At 40.0% G+C, this 19,339-nt stretch overlaps 1 protein-coding gene across 3 annotated transcripts in view; it reads right to left on the bottom strand.

The window, feature by feature from the left end:
• The window catches only part of Fat3 (FAT atypical cadherin 3), a 577,941-nt gene that overhangs the window by 169,818 nt on the left and 388,784 nt on the right, over window positions 1-19,339 (bottom strand). For all 3 annotated transcript variants that reach the window (XM_028763348.1, XM_028763349.1, XM_028763347.1), the window contains one exon: window positions 10,855-10,916. In XM_028763348.1, the coding sequence (XP_028619181.1) occupies window positions 10,855-10,916 (62 nt within the window). The remainder of the gene's footprint in view (window positions 1-10,854; window positions 10,917-19,339) is intronic.

Below are 19,339 nucleotides of genomic sequence, written 5' to 3'. Positions count from 1 at the left end.
GTCTGATTTGAAAGTGGCCGCTTCTCTGCAGTTTACCATCTATGAATGTGGCCAAGTCTCCCAATTTCAAAATTACCATAAGAATGCTGAAGGCATTGAACTGAAGAACTCTATCCCTTTGCAACTGAAAATTACAGATAAGACTTTCTGGGAAATATTAAACATATTAGTTGTAAAACAGAAATTACACTATTATATTTTTTGTTTAGGTAGGAAAACATGCATTTTCAAAATTAATAGTGCTGAAGTTTCAAGCAGCATACATTTTTTCAAACGGCCCAAGTACAAAGAGAGAAGGTGAACTAAGATGGGCTTAAGGCATGTACAGGAGAATCAATACACCCATAGGGACTCATAAAAAGCAACTCTACATATATGGGGATAACTCAGTTTAAGAAGCCTGACTTTCTTTATGCAAATGACAACCCATCAGGGTTAAGAAAAAAATTAAGCACTTAAGAGAAAATGGGTTATAAACTGTCATTGTTGAATTTCGTGTTCTGACAGCTTTGAAAGTGACTACAATGTAATTTCCCAAGTTGGTAGCCACAATAATAGAACATCTGGATGTGACTGAAATATGTGGCAATTAAAAAGAGAACAAGAAGGCAGTGGGACAATGCTTCTCCCTTTGCTCATAACTCTTGTGGTTTTGAACTTATAACCCATCATCCCTGAGATCACGAGTTCATCTCTGATCTTATCTCTAGTAGCTACACACTCTGTTGTCTTGCTTCCTTAATGTGCTGCATCAGGCCGTTAGTCCACATACCTGCAAAATGAGCTAAATACTTAGCATGTAGTGTCAGATGTAAATTGGTCAGAGTGCTGTTTTCTACTTCATCTCATCCACAGAGCTATGAATTCTGTCCTACTGGGGTCAATTAAATTCATGGTGGGTGATGTAATAATGCGAAATAAGGGGTCTCAGTTCATTTTTCTCCTCAGTTGGCTTCTACATAGATGTGGTCTTCTCTTGTGTTTCTGAAGTGGATTTCTCTATAGTTTCCTATTCACATCTCTGGAAATGTCCAGCACAGTCCCAGAATCTAGATCTTCTCTTAGATAAATCTAGCTGTAAAGTTGAGCTGCCACTCAGTCCTGGGCATATACCCAAAAGATGTTCCACCATATCACAAGGACACTTGCTCTACTATGTTGGTAGCAACTTTACTCATAATAGCAGGAAACTGGAAACAACCCAGATGCCTCTCATCCGAAGAATGGATAAAGAAAAATAGTTCATTTGTACAGTGGCATACTATCCAGCTATTAAAAACAAAGACATTATGAAATTTGCAGATGAGAATAGAAAATAAGGTTACCTAACCTAAGGTAAGGTTGAGGTTGGTTACCTCAACCTAAGTGAGGTAACCCAGACCCTAAAGGACACACATGGTGTTTACTCACTTATAAGTGGATGTTGTCCATAAAGTACAGTATAAACATACTACATTCCATAGACCTCATTTATAATGAGGGCTCAAGGTAAGATGCTTGAATCTTACTCAGAATGGAAATGAAATAGTCATTTTTCTTGGCTTATAAACATGAAATAGTAGAGGAAGAATGCTTTTCGGTTCAGTTAAGCTAATACTTAAGATTCTATCTAGCAGGTTTAAACACACAGGCAGGAAGGAAGCAAAAACAGTCTTAAAGGATCCTGTAATCTTTAGTCTCAACAGACTCATCCATACATTATATGTTTACTTGTATTTTAACCCCCAAACAGGGCATTTCATAGGAATATATTATTTTCCCTGTTATCCCTCTTCCAAAACAACATCTTAAGGCTGTGTGAAAGTGAGTTTAACTGAGGGCACCAGGTTCTCAGAGTCCTGGGTAGCTTAGCCTCCTTGGAAACTGATGACAATGAGTTAATGGATGCTTCTCTGTCTATTCCATTCATAAGAGTCGTCTGGCTGGATTTTGCTTTGCTATTCTAAATAAAGATTTATTAATTTTATTTTGTGTATCAATGTTTGGTTGCATTATGTATGTGAACTGCATGTGTGCCTGGTGTCCTGAAGGCCAGAAAAGGGTGTCATAATCCTTGGGACCGGAGTGACACACAGTTGTAAGCTGCAGTGTTGATGCTGGGGACTAAACTTGGGTATTTTGCAAGAGCAGCAGGTGCTCTTAGCAACTGAGCCAGGTCTAGCTGCTAGGAGTTTGCCTTCCAACCCAGGATGGCATACATTCTCTCTTAATGACACACCACGCTTCAGGCACAGTAGTGCTTTGTCTCCACTGATACCACAGAGTGTCACTGTTAGAGAGGACGAGCAACAATGTTAGATATGAGAGTTGGTCATAGGACCATATTTGATAAATGTTTACCCTGGTCTTATTTGAGATTTAAATACCGCCATCACCTAGACTAGCTGTTTCTAGGTGTTATTTAATGGTGAGATATAGTAGGTTATATAGGATTTATTGATACCTTTGATAAAAAAATGGTTACAGTGTGGCTCAGGTGAGAATGTCAATCTACACTGAAAGTGAGAGGAATAACTGATGGCTTGAGTAAGTTGCTGAGGCGTCTAGGGTTGCATGCCTAGACCAGTGTGGACCCTCTGCTCCTGTTTCTGTGCAGCCTGATCAAGCCATCTGCTAAGTGACATTGGTTGATTAACAGTCTGTCTTTGAATTGATCTATGGTCAGCAGGTAAGTCAACAGCCTCCAAATGGGCTCCATACTGACAGTACGCAAATTTAGGTAGAGGGCCTAGGAGGAAAGCTGGGAAGAATCCATGATGTTCTCTGATGAGTGGGTCCCTTCTTAAGGTCATTACAAAGTCTATCATAGAGTACTGTTTAATGATATCTTAATGAGGAACATAAATGTAGCAATATATAAATGGATTCAATAAACAAAAATGTTTTTAAAAGAATATGTACAACATTGTAATATATTTGACAGCTTTTAAAGATTTATACATATGTGGATGTCTGTATGTGTATATGTATGAAGGTGCCTATAGAGTCCAGAAGAATATGTTGGAGCCCTGGAGGTGGAGTAGTGATGTGAGTGCTGGAAACAGAGCTCTGGTCCTCTGCAAGAGCAGCAAATAGCTTAAGCACTTGAGAAGGCTAGGCTGATTCTATGACAGACTTCAAATTGGCAGTTCAGGAGACAAGGCCTAAATCTCCCTTTCTAAGAACTGGGCAAGTCCAGGCAAGTCCAGATCTCAGAAGGTACTCCACCACCTGGCCTGAGGCAAGGACAATGGGTCAGCATCAGTCTTCAGACTTCTTCAGCAACAGTTTTGAGACTTCCCCAGCAACAGTTTCCAGACCCTATACACTGGTAATGATTCTGGAATGTTCCTAGAGATGGAGCAAGATAGAGGTCACCTACCCCCGAATTCCTTTAATGTGCTTTAAATCTGGCCTGAGAGCTCACTTGATTGTCTCTCTATCATGGTAATGGGAGACCCCAGCATGCTGGACTCCTGCAGAATAAAACACTTTTTGTGTTTACATACTATTTGAGTCTGGGGTATCATTCTTGGGCGAATCATGGACCATTACACACTAAGTTCTCTCTCTAGCCATATTCGACAGCTTTAATGCAAGATTATATGTAATAAATGTGTGTATGCATGTAAATGCAAAAGTATTCTGAAAAATAAAAAAAATAGAAAAGGTGGTTATTATTTGTTAGGAAAATTATGGATGCTATTAAATTTTCCTTATTAAAACTTTCCTAGTTGTTTATGTTCTTTTGAGTGTCTCTCTCTCCCCTTTTCTCCTACCTACAATGAATATTTGTTTTGTACTCTATATTTTTGTACATCATAGTTATACGTTTGAAACTATTCCATAATTAATAATAACTATACTCCTTAAAATCTGTCTTCTAAAATTCTAAGGGAGTTTTAGAGTAATTTAGTATTTTTCTCCCTTACACATGCGTTTGCTATGTATATGTGTGTCTTTATGTATGTTTGTGTGAATAGGAAGGGTAGGTGTGTAGTATGTGTGTGTCTCTCTGTGTGTATAGATACATATATGTACATGTATAAGTGTGTACATATATATGTGTATTTGTGTGTTTACATATATATGTATACAAGTATATGCATATATGTACATATGTATGTGGACATAAGTGAATGTATATATGTGCATATAACTGCATCTGTATATTTGTGTGTATATATATGCAAATATGCATTTGTATTTATTGTGTTTATGTATTTGTATGTATATATATATTATATATATGTATACATATGTGTATATATTTCTATATGTCTGTGTATATACATGTTATGTATTTGTCCCTGTGTATATATGTATGTGTGCATATGCATTTGTGTGCATGTGTGCATACATATGTGTATGTGTGTGTATATGTATGTATATGTCTGTGTATATACATATGTATGTGTACATTTGGCTACATATATTACATATATGCATGCATGTCTCTATCTCTCTGTGTGTTTGTGTGTGGATGCATATGCTTTAAAACATCAGAAATTGAGTTTACTAATATGCTAATGTCTTTGTGTTCTGACAGGAACTTTTTAATAATTTGCCCTTGGAAACATTGCTGAAGATGGCCAGATGGTTTTGCACATGTATCGAAGTGTAGATCATGGATATTTCATGGCCTTGGGCAGGGAGGTCTGTGATTCTTTTCATGCAGAGGTGGCACCCACATGCTCTGGCTATGGCTGATAGAAATATAACATCATTCTCTGTTTTATAAATGTTGAATTAATAAAAACCCTTATCATGTTCTCTTGTCAAAACAAACAAAAGCTTCTCCAATTCCTGCACATTGCGAGAGCCTGTCTGCTGCTGGTTTGGCTCTTTGCCCAATAAGGCCAGAGTAGAGCTTTGAATTTCAATGGCCGTCCTGCCTTCTCTTTCATCTCCTCAGAGGCTTTGGGTGAGGGTCTTGAAGCTTAGAAAAGTGATACTTTGCCTAAAAGATTCTTCCCCACGGGGCAGATGACATAGAAAGTATCATGTCTCTCCACAGTAGAAAAGATTTTCTAGATTGGTTAGACTCCTCTGCAGACTCTGGCTGCTTGGTTTGGAGAGCTTTATACTTTATAGATATATATTGATAGTTTTATGTTTTACTTGAGAGTAGTGACTTGGAAGCATACACCATCTCAGTAGTGTCATGGGAAAGTACACATTAGCACAGAGCTTAGCTCCATGCCCAGTCCTTATGCATCAGCATCTTTGAAAGTGCTCAGTGGCACACCAGGAATTACAGTGGTGCCTCATGAAAATCTAAGATCTTCCTTCTGAACTAGATGTTTATCACCTCCAGTGGCTGATGGATTACAAACAGGGGCATGTGTTAGGAACTGCTTTTGGACTTTGAACACTGGCTGTGGTTCTATCAGTACTAGCTTCTGTGCATAGCGAGGTGGCAGAAACAAAATCCTTCACAGCACAAGAAATGTGGCTAACACAGGACATTAGGGAGACAGCTTCTAAGGACATTCCTCTAAGGATTAAGTTCTGGAAATAGGAGGTTGAAGTGATCTTGTATCTGTTTTTCTCCACAAATTATCATCCTTTCAAAAGCAGATACTTACCAAAGTAGGGAAGTCCCCAGGAGACACATACATTGGCAAATGGATTTGCATTGGTGGCAAGAGGAAGTAGTTTAAGAATTTACTAAAGTACAGCACATTTCTCTTATTGTTGGGGAGAGAGTAATCAGAATGCATCATATACCTGAATAAAATTATCTAAAGACAAATTTAATTAATAAGAAAGTGAAGAGACTTTCAAGCATGAAGAAAATCATAGCCACATGAGGTGTATCCTATAGAAAATGATGGATGAGTTTGTGAAAAAGACAAATGCTAAGTAATGCACATGCCTATAGGTCTCATGCACATCTCTGATACAATTTTATATTTATGTCAAGTTTAGCACACAAAGTCTTACCACATTCTCTTAACTACTTCAAGTTATATACATATTCAGCATAATTTCTCATCGGCTGTCCTTACACTGGTTACTGGTTCCTGTTGTATTTTTTGATTTGTAAATAAAATACTCTTTCTGTTCACTTTGGGAGATTTTAATCAGAATATCTAGCTCCAAACAGCATCATTTCAAAATCATAAGAAGAGCAGAATCTACACAATTAAGCTGGAACTTTAGAATCACACACACACACACACACACACACACACACACACACACACACACACAAATAATCAAAACAATATCACAGAGTCAACTGCTGGAGCAGTTACAAAAATTAAATAAACAAAAGGTAACTGACAGTGTTTTCTGAAGACAAGGGAGAAAGGAGATGGGAAAGGGAGGGGCTAGCAATGTTTTGGAGACTTTGTGAATACCTGGCTCTCTGCACTTTGTGAATAGAAGGCAGCTGCTATTACTTTTATTTTACAGATAAGCAAACTTATGGCTGGAGATCATTTAACTTGGCAATCCTCGTGCGAACGAAAGGAAGCAGAGTACTCTTGGCCTCTGTCTTTGAGCTCACACTCTTCCTAGTGCTGATAGTGTTCTCAACACTGTACCTTTTAGAGTGACATCAATGATATCACACACACTGCATTCAGAGTTTCCAAGTGTAAAACACAGAGGCAAGAAAGCCAGTCTGTCCTGACCACACCCCCATGGTTCACAGACACATATTCTTTAACATCCACATCCTGAGCATCTTTTGGTTGTCATTTCATCTACTCTTCACACCAAGTGAGGGTCAGGAAATGTTACTGCTCTTCATGGGTGAGGAACATGGCGTCTAGAGAGGTCCAGGACTGTACGTGAGCTGAGAGTCTATTGAATGCCAGCTTTCTTCACAGGACTTTGATTCACTTCTACAAGAAATGGAGTTTCATGCCCTTGGGGTGCTTCAGCATCTGATAGGTGAGAAGCCAGTCTTCATCAGTGCTTCTACTACAGGAAAGAGCTAGTGCGTTTATTGCTTATTTCACAGCTGACTTCTCTGGAAATGGAGTAATGTAGACCAAAGTTAATGCTACCAAGCCATGGTGCTTATTCACTAATTAATGTGTCTTTTCTAACACTATATTTGTGTGTTAGAACTGGCCTCTGGCACCACAGCCGCAACTGCCTGTCAAGGGTTGTATAAAGTTTGAATATGTGAGCTACAAATCTATTTTTGCATTTATGGAGGTGAGAGAAGTTCAGAGGAATATTTTCACATAAGTGACTTCCAAGGTAGGTGAGAATTAACACTCAGAAATCACGGAGGAAGCAGGCGCTGCGCATGAAAGTCTGTCTGCAGTTTTTTGATGCTCTTACTGTGTTGGCAAGTTCTCTGGATTCTGATAACAACCAACTTTTGATATCCCTAGACTGTTCTTTTGATGAGGCAGTCTTGCTATGTAGGCTAGACTAGTCAGAAGTGTGGTTCATCTGCCTCTGCCTCCGGAATAATGGGGTCATGAGTATGAGTCAGAACAGTATGACAACCACAGGTCAATGTGACTTCTCTACAGAATTACAAGCTCATGTATCCTACACACAATACAAATAAGTATTTTTAAACCAAGGAATAACTGAAGTACCTCCTATCATGGACACAGCAACCAACATCTAACCACTTATGTCCTCTGGATTTCTTTACAGGGTGTATGTGCTCTGTTGGCTTCTAAACTGACTCCTTCAAGGAGAGTCAACTTCATCTTTTTTTGGAAAGAAAAGTTATAAAACAGACCTAGAGGTTTCTATGAGCATAAGAGGATCACAGTGTTACTTGGGCAATTAAACTCTTAAGAGATTAGGTTCCACACTCAGGACTCTCCAAACAGATCAGCAGTTACAAAAAATTTGTGTGTAATAGAGAATTCTAGTCTGTACTACTAATTATTATTTTTGCAGGACTAACCCAAAACAAGAGCAACTAAAATATAAATGGGTGTGATTCAAATTCTCCTGTCATGTTAGGTAAAATAAAAACACAATGGCTGCAAAATATACTGTTTAGAGGTTGAAAGTAAGAGAAAGAAAACAGGAAGAGGAGAGGAGGAGGGGAAGAGAGGGATGAAGAAGTGGAAACAGAAAGAGGGAAGAAAGGAGAGAGAGAGAGAGAAAGAGAGGGAGAGGGAGAGGGAGAGGGAGAGAGAGAGAGACAGAGAGAGAGACAGAGAGAAAGAGAGAGAGAGAGACAGAGAGAGAGAGAGAGAGAGAGAGAGAGACAGAGAGACACAGAGAGAGAGACAGAGACAGAGATTCAGCTTTTGAGTCCCAGTAGACTTTTGAGGACAGTATGTTTTGGAACTGGAAGGCAATGAGGTATACCCTGTGGAACACTGGTCTGATTCAAATGACCCAGAGCTCTGAAATTCCCAACTGCCTGTATCTGGATCCCTGATGGGATCTGGAATAGATAATTTCCTCCTGTGTTCTCACCCTCCTCCAGACCACACTGCTGGATCTGAGTCTCACTAGAAGCTTCCTATAGTCTCCCACTGTCCCCACTGCCCTATCCTAGCTTGACTCTGCAGTCAGCCTGTCAAAGGCTAATGGCTTTCTGTCACACTCAGGGAAAACCATGGGATCCTAACTGCAAGGATCTGTTTGCTTTTCACTTTGACTTCCCACCACCTCACCTTCTGCCTCTGTTCCATGTTGACACTCTTCTGTACTTTCTGTTTCTTGGACAGAGTCTCAGACTCAAGTCACCAAATGTCACCTTTTTGAACAGAGCTTCTCCCATCCTCTCTTGCATTCCCTTGCTACCTTTTTAGTGGCTTCTTCCTTTGACCATCTCATGGCCATCATTTCTGCCCTCAGTCTGTAAAGAGATTGATGCCTAGTCACAGGCAGAAGCTCAGTAGCAGGTGTAGTTGTCCAAGATTGCTGTTTTTCTCAGAGAATACACATAAATTTAACTACATCTGAGGGTTCTGTCCTTAGATCACTATGTGATACTAGCTCAGACCTCAATAACTGCTTTGACGTTCCTCAACCCTACTCAGTGTCAGTTGCTGGACTGAGGATCTCACATCAATTGTAATAGTGTAACAACTCTGTGACATTAGATTCTATGATGCTTTACCTCCTTTTTATTTGACATCATTTGAGCAATTAGGCTCTGGACCCCAAGCTATGCCAATTTAAAACCTCAGTGTGTTACTCAATACTTAGCTGAGTTTCTGAAGAATCTGAAATCAAGGATTTGCATGGGGAGCAAAGTCTACCAACCCACAAACAACCTTGTATCACTTCTCTGCTACACAACTTCATCCCTGCTCTGTGTCACCCCTCCTGGGACACCAAGCACTCCACTTAATGAGATAGTATCTTCCTTTCTTCCTTTTCAGAGCTAATAGGTTTAGCTACCTCATAACAGAGCCTCTCCATGGCTCTTGGGCTTTCTGTGGAAAGAAACACACACACACACACACACACACACACACACACACACACACAAAGAAACAACTCAGACATCATTGACCTGAATCACTTGAAGTATCAGCCCATTAATAGGATTTTGAAAAAAGTATTACAATTATTTGTCAGCCTGTAGTCTTTATCTTTGTGGGATAAAGGTAGCACTTTGAACAGATTATCTCTGGGTTACGCTGTAAAAACAACACTCTGTTATGCAGGGGACTTGAAGTTCTGAAAATAACTTTGCTATAGAACACAAAGTTTAATCCTAACAGTGTCCCTGTGAGGTATATGCCATGCATGTTCTGCCATACTTCAGGGCAAGGAAATGGGAGTCTAGGGCGATTATTTATAAAATATGAAGGAATGCTTCAAGCTACACAGGCTACTTCAATGCCCTGCGTTCCTTAAATAGAGCCTTCATGATGAATAAATAAATAAAAGAGGACTCCAAAGAGATTCCTGTATAAGATTTGAGAGTTCTGCATGTGCATATACACATATGTGTATATTTGTGTAGGTTTCTAGGGATGTGTAGGTGTGTGTGTAAAGTGTGCAAATGTGTCCAGACATATAGGTGTGTATACAAGTTTATAGGTATGTGGTTGTGTGACTGTATGTATGTATGTATGTATATACATACATATACATATGTCTAGGCATGTAGTTGAATATGAGTGTATGTGTGCAGATGTGGTATATGTGCAACTCTTGGGGATAAAAGGAACATTTCAAAATCATGTGTATATTATCAGCTCTGAACAATGCCCTCAAATTTGGCCATCATCTGCCATTCTATACCACATTGTCACACTTAAATCATGATACTATAACACTCCCAAGCTTCCCAGCAAATACCCTGGGAATGTATAGAAAGAAAGAAGATCCACAGACCTAGCTTTCGTCTCTGTTCTCATCTGTTGCCTTATATGATTTTTAATCTCTCTTTCAGAAGCAATGCTCTTAGAGTTTCCACTGTGAATGCTGCTCCTGTCTTAATGAATTATGGGTATGGATTGTAGAGTTTCAGGAGCAGTCATCTTGGGCTGTGAATCAAGAAGCACCTCTCATCCTCAGATATCTCTCCAGGAAGAGAAATGAGGTGAGCAGGTTCCTCTCAAAAGACCTCATTCTAACTGCAATGAGGCTGCTTCTTCCCTGCATGTGTCTGGAGCTGAGGCCCACAGTGCTCTGCTCCAAAATGTTCTCTGATTATTTTTAGGAGTCTGAAGTTCAGGCAGAGACATGCAGGCACCAGTCTGTCCTCAACAGAGGCTAAGTGCTCTCTTCGAGTCCTGCTTGGCTCACAGAGAACTGCACTGAAAACCTTCAAATTCAGAATCGATCAGGCCAGAAGGAGCACCTGCCTTGGAAACCCACTGCTTAGACATGTGTTAAGGTTCTTCCTCAGTGATGAAGGTGGGGGAGGGGCTAGCGAAAGTCAATTTTAATGAGTGCCACTTCTTTCTATGCACTTACCTCCAGAAAATGTTCCGCCTGCTGCTCTCGATCCAATTTCCTTGAAGTCGTGGTAATCAGACCTGTGTAGAAATGAGAATATTTGACTTTTAAATATCTGGGGCAAGTAGCTCATTGAATATGGCCAAAAAAAATACAGTCTAGTTAAAGGGAAAGCTAAAATTTGATAGAGAATGGCAACCCTCCAGTTCCCAGGGATGCTTAGACGTATTCTTAAAGCAAGGTCAAATGTGCTAAGGAACTGTGGGAAACTCAGAAGAACCATTGCTGTCTGGGAAGAATGCAAAAATTTCCTAAGAAACATTGGTTTTCTAACAAAGGAACAGCCCAAAGATTCATTTACCCAGAATTGCAGCTCTTCCTAAGGATCCAGATTAAAGGTTCTTAAGTTATTAATAGGTGGGTGACACTGATTAGATTCTTGCTATGAGATAGCACTTTCTCATTTAATTTTATATACTTATATATTTTGAGTTATATTTCTTAAAGAGGTGATTTTTGCAATAGCTACTTGTACACATAATTGCCCCCAATTCAGTAGATCTTACAACCAACACTTGACTATAATTTTACCATTCTGTTTTAAGAGTTTGGATCATTAAACTAAGGTATTCCATGGAAGGATCTATATCTTCTCCCAATGTCTATAGAGACAAATGGAATGAGAAGACAGACCTCTGAGCCTCTCAGCTTATTGCACAAATTAGTCTTTTGTACAGTTTATTATTCTTATTGTGAAATGGCAATTAGAATCCCAAATTTACTTTCCACCTCTCCATAATAATGTCTCTATAGAAAAAAATGAGCTGGCTTTTTAATGATGTGTGCCAATTAACTAGGTAAGAGTGAAGAAAAATTGTATATGGAGAGCATTTGACCTAGTCTGCTGAGCTGTGGATGGATGTATGGGAGGACATGGATTCTAGAGAAACAAGAAGCCACAGGAAATTAAGTGATGCCTTGGTGACATCCAAAATAAAATAATCCCATGTAGTGTAGCACAACCATCTACAAATTGGCACACCTATTTTGCCCTGGTACCCCACAAGGAAAAATAGCTGTGCTTCAATTGCACCAAGAACTCATTTATGTGTCTCATTTTAGATTTTTCTTTTCTTTCCTTTCTTTCTTTTTTATTATAAATTGATAATATATATATATATGTATATGTATATGTATATGTATATGTATATATGGGCATAGAGTCATATTATGATTCATAAGTGACATGTGAGAAAGTTTAGCAAATGAACTTATATATCAATCACATAAAGTGCTTATTTTGTGGTGAGAACACTTGAAATTTATATTCTTAGTAAATTTGATATGTACAACACACTATTATGAACTAGTTGTACTCACAGGTTATTTTCAATTTGACTCAGGTATTGGCCCATCTAATATACCACATATCTCCTACCCTCCTCTGTCATCATTATAATTCTTTGTTGCAAAGTTTGAAATTTTCCACTGGACACATGGGCATGACATGAGGAGAAGGCTCCACCATTTGTTTCTAAGATTGTTACCCATCTTGTTCCTTACCTAGAATAAGGAAGAGGCCCTTACTGTTGCCTTTGGATTTATTAAGCTCTCTGATGGTTTAGGGTGGCCTTGCTTTTTTTGTGGAGTAGGGCACCTTCAACACTACCCCAACAGTGTCCAGAGGTAAGGTCAATGATTCTCTTTCCTCTTCACCATCACAATGCCCCGTGGAAGTTTAAAATCACAGATTTGTCACTGCACTTGTTTCTAGTTTCCTGTATCAAAATCTCTAGAGATGATGATTGACATGGTCCTCAGCACCCAAGAGCAAGGAACTGTCCAATCTTGTTCCTTGCTGAATCTGACTAACACTTTTCACTGACATTCATCTTTCTACCGGCTCAGCCACATGCAGAAGTTGCTGTAACAAGGAAAGGCAGAAAAGAAGCATGGTTCCTGGGTTCAAATTCTGTTTTGTCTAGCAGACACTCTTCAGTTCTGGACTGTGCTGTCTGACAAAGTCCTATGTCATGGAGGTTTTTTTCAAGTGTGAGGTAGTAGCTATTCTCATACAGTGAGAGAGACTTTCTTTACCCTCACCCCCCAACCAAGCTTCTTCAGGGCTAGACCTATGTTAGAGGGCACAATGGGAAAGGAACATGCTTGCTATAAGAAGGTTGTAAGCATGTGGTGGTTGGAGGGAGGAATTCTTTTCCCCATTGCACATCTGTGGAGCAAAGAAGAGCAGATACCACTGACCTCTGTGCCCTTGAGTGCTCTCATGTTCCCAGTATTCTTGCAACCTGGGCTTACTCAGCATGAATGCCCAGAGCAACAATCAGCTTTCCCTCCTGGTAATTCTTAGGGAAAGTCTTCAGGAAATTCACATCATTTTATAATGCTCACAAGGGTCTGGGAGAGCAACCCAGTGTCTCCAATCTGTGTCTTTATCAGGTGTGTTTATCAGCTTACAGAGAAGGAGACAGGGCTCCCTGAAAAGTTGAAACAGTTTACCCAGAAATGAGTTGGAGCTGGGAAGCTGAATAGTTACTGCTCCTAGAGGGAAGCCAGAGAGAAGTTCGTGTATACACCAGGATTCTGGGCTTCCTTACCTGTGTGTTCATAGATATATGTAAAAGATAGGCAGAAAGAGTTAAAAGCGGAAATCATTAGACAAGCAAGTGAGATTGGGTGGGGATAGTGAGAGACTACTGATAGGTTCATGGTTTCCTTTGAGAGTAAGGAGAGTCCTTTATGTATGAGTAAGGTGATGCTTGCATAGTTTGTACTATACTCTGAAAATTGTGAAATTGCTTACTTCATATGAGGAGATCCTAGTTTGTATAAGTTATGTATCTACAAAGTGATCAAAAATTTGTGGGAAATCATAGACACTCTTTCATGTTCAACAAATCTTTATATTTGTAAAGTAGGGATATTTGAATGAATGAATGAGCTTAGCAATCAGTCATGAGTTGGGCTTTCAGAGAACAAACAGTTATCAAGTTTGTATATGGAAATATGGAACCAAGAAATACTGAACTTTGGGGTCAGGTTGTGCTAGAACAATTCATGATTATTTGCACTGAACTGTTATCTGCTCAGTTCCAAGAAAACCTGGAAAAGGTTAAGGTTCACTTTATAGAGAGGTACATGCTTGCAATGGACAACAAGACCTCAAAGGCTTGGCTGTTTTCTATAGTCAGGAAAAAGTTCAGGGACTCACCCCTCACAGTCCAGAGGGATTTCTTAGAAAGACCATCCTCATTTCCATGGTTGGGTTGTGCAAAAACACACCGAGCCTTAAAATGGAGCAAAGGATAAAAGAGAGCACAGCTTCCTTTTAGCCATACTGACTCAGCCATGTGGTCAGGAATCCCATGCTTACACTTACAGAAGACAGAGGTGTGAACACCACACATAGAATAGTATATACATAAAACACCTATTCTTGGAAACTTAAATGATGAAATACAGTTTTAAAAACAAACCAGAGGCCCACTTTGCAGTGTGGTTGGAATATAAGAACAAACACATAATCTGATATGATTTCTTATGCAGGCTGCTGATTAGGAGGGGGCGGGGGGAAGATGCTGGCCCTAAGTAAATGACATTCAGTAAGGTGACAAACAGGAGGCAGGAGACTCTAACAACATTTCTCTGAGAAGCAGACCAAGAACTGTGGCTGCCTGATCCAAAGGACCAGAGACATTCTAAATAGCTCTGGTCAGAAGCATGACACTTGGAAGAATGTCTTCTTTCCCTTGGCTCTCTCTCCTTTCAGATGTTCTGGGTCACAGCTGTGTAACTTCTAGCAGGGCATTCACATTTACTATATGTGCTACTTGGACAAATGCAGGGCTTGGCTGGTTCAGCATAATTCTCCTGGTGGGCAGAATGTTGGCCTTCTTGTTAAAACATCTAACTAACTAGAATTAGTGCTTCCCTAAGTACTTCCTATGTTTCGTACCTAATCCCCTATGTCTATGCCCAGCAATCTGCTGAACTCTTCCTAACACTTGCAGATGGCCCACGTATTACTTTTCCCATTCCACCTTTCTAGATCTTTCCTCCTACACTCAGCTGCTGGAAGCTTATTTATTCAAGAAGTCAGAGACTTAAGGTGGTTCCCACTGCCCACATACCCAGGCCAATTGCTTGTTGTGTACATAAATATAGCTCCGAGCATACCCAGAGTTTTTCTCTGTTTGTTGAAGAGTTCTCTCTAATAGAGCATAAGCAAATGGAAGATGACTGACTGCCTCACTCACTAGAAAGGGGACAAAAGCGAACATTCTTGACTGCACCCACAATATCCCCAGCTCACACTCCTTCTGTCATGTCTTCACCACCCTAGCACACTGTGTCCCTTTAAACTAGGAGCTCCTCCCAACTTTCCTTCTTTAAATTGCTTTTGTAAGGCATTTTATCACAGCAATAAAGAAATAACTCATACTGAAAATTACTATCTTGAAGTGAGATTGTTGCTGCGATAATCTGACTCTGAGGTTCATAGGAATTTGAACTAGTTTGTAGGAAAACTTTGGACTTATGGGCTAAAGTAGAGCAAGACTGTTGTTAAGTAGAGTTTAATGGATCATCCTGGTAGGAGTATGAAAAACCACAAAGCAGATAGGCAGGCAGTGCAGATTTCTCATACAACATTACAAGATTCTGGCTTAGAGATTCTTTTCTTTCCTCAGCTTTGAGGCTTCAAAGGAAAGTTGTGCTGGAGAGATGGCTCAGACGTTAAGAGCACTTGCTGTTCTTGAAGAGACCCAGGTTTGGTTCCCAACATGCTCACAATCTTCTGTAATTTCAGTTCCAGAAAATCTGATGCTTTCTTTTGGCCTCCATAGGCACCATGCATGCACTTGTTACACAGACAAATATGTAGTACTTATAAACATATAAGCATCTTTAAAATATAAACACTTAGAATAACTAGATAGAATGTAAATATGTAATCTTAAATTTGAACATATATTAGATTGAATATGTATCTTAGATGTGTTTGTGTATGTGTGATTTCTTTTTTTTACTGTATATTCTATTTATTTAGATTTCAGATGTCATCCCCTTTCCCTATTTCCCCTCCTTAGAGCCCCCATCCCATCCCCCTACTACTTTTTGTTTTTATACCATTTCAATTAAATGCATGTATTAAGGTCAGTTCTAAGTTGAGGGACTAGCAATACAATAGATGAAAATAGTCAAGGAACAAGCAAGACAATAAACACAAGTAGTCAAAGAACATGCACGACAAAAAAAAAAATTCCATAAACACTCCCGTGATCACTGTTTCTAAGGGCTTATCAAGATGACCAAAATATCTGAGCCAACTTCCCTGTCCTAGCCCAAAGTCATTGTCATGTCTGATTATAAAGAAGAATAAGCAGAAAGGATAAGAGCTGCAATATTGGTCATAAAGAGGTTAAAAAGGATTGTGGACACTGGCCCCATTTGACATGCTTCTTAAGTAAGAGCTGCCTCATCAGGCGTGAAGATCTCGCATTGCTCCATTGAGCACACAAGCGCTGCTATTAAATTTTCTTAAGAAAATTTGACAGGGGACACCAACAGAGCATAAGCCGGCAACACGTGTATTTCTTTATAAATAGTAATTTACAAGATGCTAATAGAAGCTTTGACGCTCTTCTAGTGAGACTGTTTTAAAGAGAAGCATGGAGACACTGTGGCACAAGTAAGGTTCACAGCTGCTGGCTCCGTAACAGAAACACTTCATTTTCTGTCTGTGCAAGCCAGCGGATGGCATTTTGTAAGTATGCCTTAGGAAGAAGGGGAGTCTCAATGCTCATTTCTGCCAGAGAGAGAGACACTTTCCCATTTGGATTGAGGATTCTGTAGCTGCCATAGTACAAAAGGGAGAAAACCAGCTTTTGAAAGAAAAGTATAGGTGTGCACAGCCCTTCCACCTTCCCCTCATGCCTAGCTGACTGGGCAAGGTGCCTACACTTGGAAGGGACATTCTGAGGCTCAGGACATCCTTCCCCATCATAGTATTGGTTGCTATAGAGTAGATGGGTAAAGGGCATCTGGGTCAAGTTGATTCACTGTCAGAGTAAACGATGACATAATGCCAGCAAGCAAAGGAGTTACGGTCATGACACTGAAGGGCTTGCCCAAATTCTTCCTCTGTAGAATTCTATCCCATAGCTGGAGTTTCTGCCTTGTGGCATACATGCACACATCTGTGCACATTCACACACACATATGATTAGGACCAGTTTTGCCAGGATGCCTGGATATTCCCAAGGCCCATCTGTTCTTACAGTTTTCCTTCTGATCAGCATCCTCCACATCACACAGAACCCTTAGGCTCTGCTCTCTGACTCTGCTTAGCTTGAGGAGGCGTTTATGCACCTGAAAGTGTCTCTAGGCTGTTTTGCTGTGCTTTGAATGCTTATTGAATTTCTTCAGAGAAATTAAGCTGCAGATGGCAAGCCAGTATTAAGGATGTCATAGAAAACGATGCCGTTCGTAGGTGTCATTAACACATCAGTGGTGTGTGGACTCAGATGTGCAATATGGCACGCATCTCTTTTATCTTTCTGCCAAGATATTTTTTTGCATAATTCCAAATACTATGTGATGCAAATAAAAAAGCAGAAATGGCTGGAAATCGAAGCTCAGCTTAATAGAAGGGCCTGGGGGGGTTATCTGGTAAGGAAGGCTGGAGGAGATACTGATAGCAGAACACCAACTGGCAGCAGGCTCTGGCCTCTGTGAATCTGTCTTCTCACCTCAGGCCCAGCCTAGGCAGCTGTATGCCTTTTGGCAAGATAGTTAGCTTCTCTAAATTTTTGTAAAATGAGAACTTATTAAATTAAGTAATCAGTTAAAAACTCGTGGCATAGATCCCACTGCATACTAAATGCCCAAATGATATTGTTATTCATATCAACCAGAAGAACAGCCACAGGGCTATCCTATACATCCCACAGTCTAACCTTGTTTTTCCTGTCTTAAGATTCCCTCCTACTGTTTTAAATGTCAGTGTAACAAAAATCAGCCTGCTTCTTTTTCCTGTTCTCTGCTAGATAAAGAAGCTGGGGGCTTATAGGTTAAGCAACTTACTCAAGGACTTATGGGTAAGTATTTTAGGTATATGTCTGTTGCATCTCATTGAAAGGAGAGTATACATCCTCAATAATTTGTGTGACATGGATTAGCACTGAGTGATACCTGGGGGTGGTGTGCAGTGTAGAAGTAGGGGCTCTTCTCTAGATCATTCTGGGTTATATCAGCTGCATCCTGGAAGCACTTGGGAGAAGTTTATATATGTTGATGGACGTCAGGTTCCAAAGACTGTAAATTCTGTTACAGACTGAATCCTGGGCCTACAGTATCTCTGAAGCACCTTGGGCGAATCCATTGTTCTGATGTTTAGCCAAAGCTGAAAACCACTGTCTATATTGGCTGTATCTTGGTGATGGGGGTTACAGTCATTAAGCTGTGGCTTATCTGAAAGCTTTGGTTTCTTTACCATGAACCATACATAAACTATCAGAGAACTGAAAGGCCCATAATCAGGTGCATGGAATTAAAGTCCACTGAATGCTCTCACCTGTATCTACAGAAGTCTATTCCAAATCCCCTAGCACACTAGGTAGATGACATGTGTCATGTCTTTGACATGACTTGCTTCTTGCTTCTGCCTGTCTTACTATGGCTCATCTTGGCTTTAGTGCTACTTTATTCTGGAGTTTTCATTTTCTTTCCTAGTTACAAAGGTCACCCTGCCCCTTGCTCCCAGCGGCCCCATGGATCCTCCAAGCAGAGGTTCACACATTTTCTCCTGGTGATGGTCTCTCTTTCCACTTCCATGTCTGAAAACTGACAGATATGAGGAGGGCCCAGTAAATACAACACTATAGCTATATTTGGCATTATAGTACTGAGAGCCTAGTGAAAAAGATGGACACACACTGGAAACACTCAACCAAATGTGTAATTCAACACATACTCTAGGAAAATCAGAAAGCCCTGAGGAAAGACCACAGATAAACTATGCTGTTGGAGAGCTAAAAGGGAGTAAGTTGCTTTTATAACTGAACATTAGTGGTCAGTAAGATTTTTGGAGACAGTTGAACATGCCAAGCCAGTCTAAGGTTAGAGGTTAGAAGCTTGAAGGAAGAGGTGAAATGGCGCTAAAAACCTGTCTTGGCAGCTTCTTGGTTACATGAAAAGAAGGATTCTGAATACTCTGACATCAATCTTCTCACTTTAACTTAGAGAAAGTACACAGGCTTAGTTAGAATGCATGTAGGTGATTGATTAACCTGGACCTCAGATGACAGTTATTTGCCCATAAGCCTGATGACCTGAGTTTGATTCCCAGAACCCAGATAGTGGACAAAGAACCAAATCTACAAAGCTGTTCCCTGATCTCTACTTGTGTACCATGGTGCATGTACACCTGCACTCATCACACACACACACACACACACACACACACACACACACACACACACACACA

This window comes from Grammomys surdaster, unplaced genomic scaffold (assembly GCF_004785775.1).
Source record: "Grammomys surdaster isolate TR1022 unplaced genomic scaffold, NIH_TR_1.0 138, whole genome shotgun sequence".
NCBI classification, from domain to species: Eukaryota; Metazoa; Chordata; class Mammalia; order Rodentia; family Muridae; genus Grammomys; species Grammomys surdaster.
The sequence above is the reverse complement of the archived record's forward strand: the minus strand, read 5'-3'. Positions and strand labels throughout refer to the sequence as shown.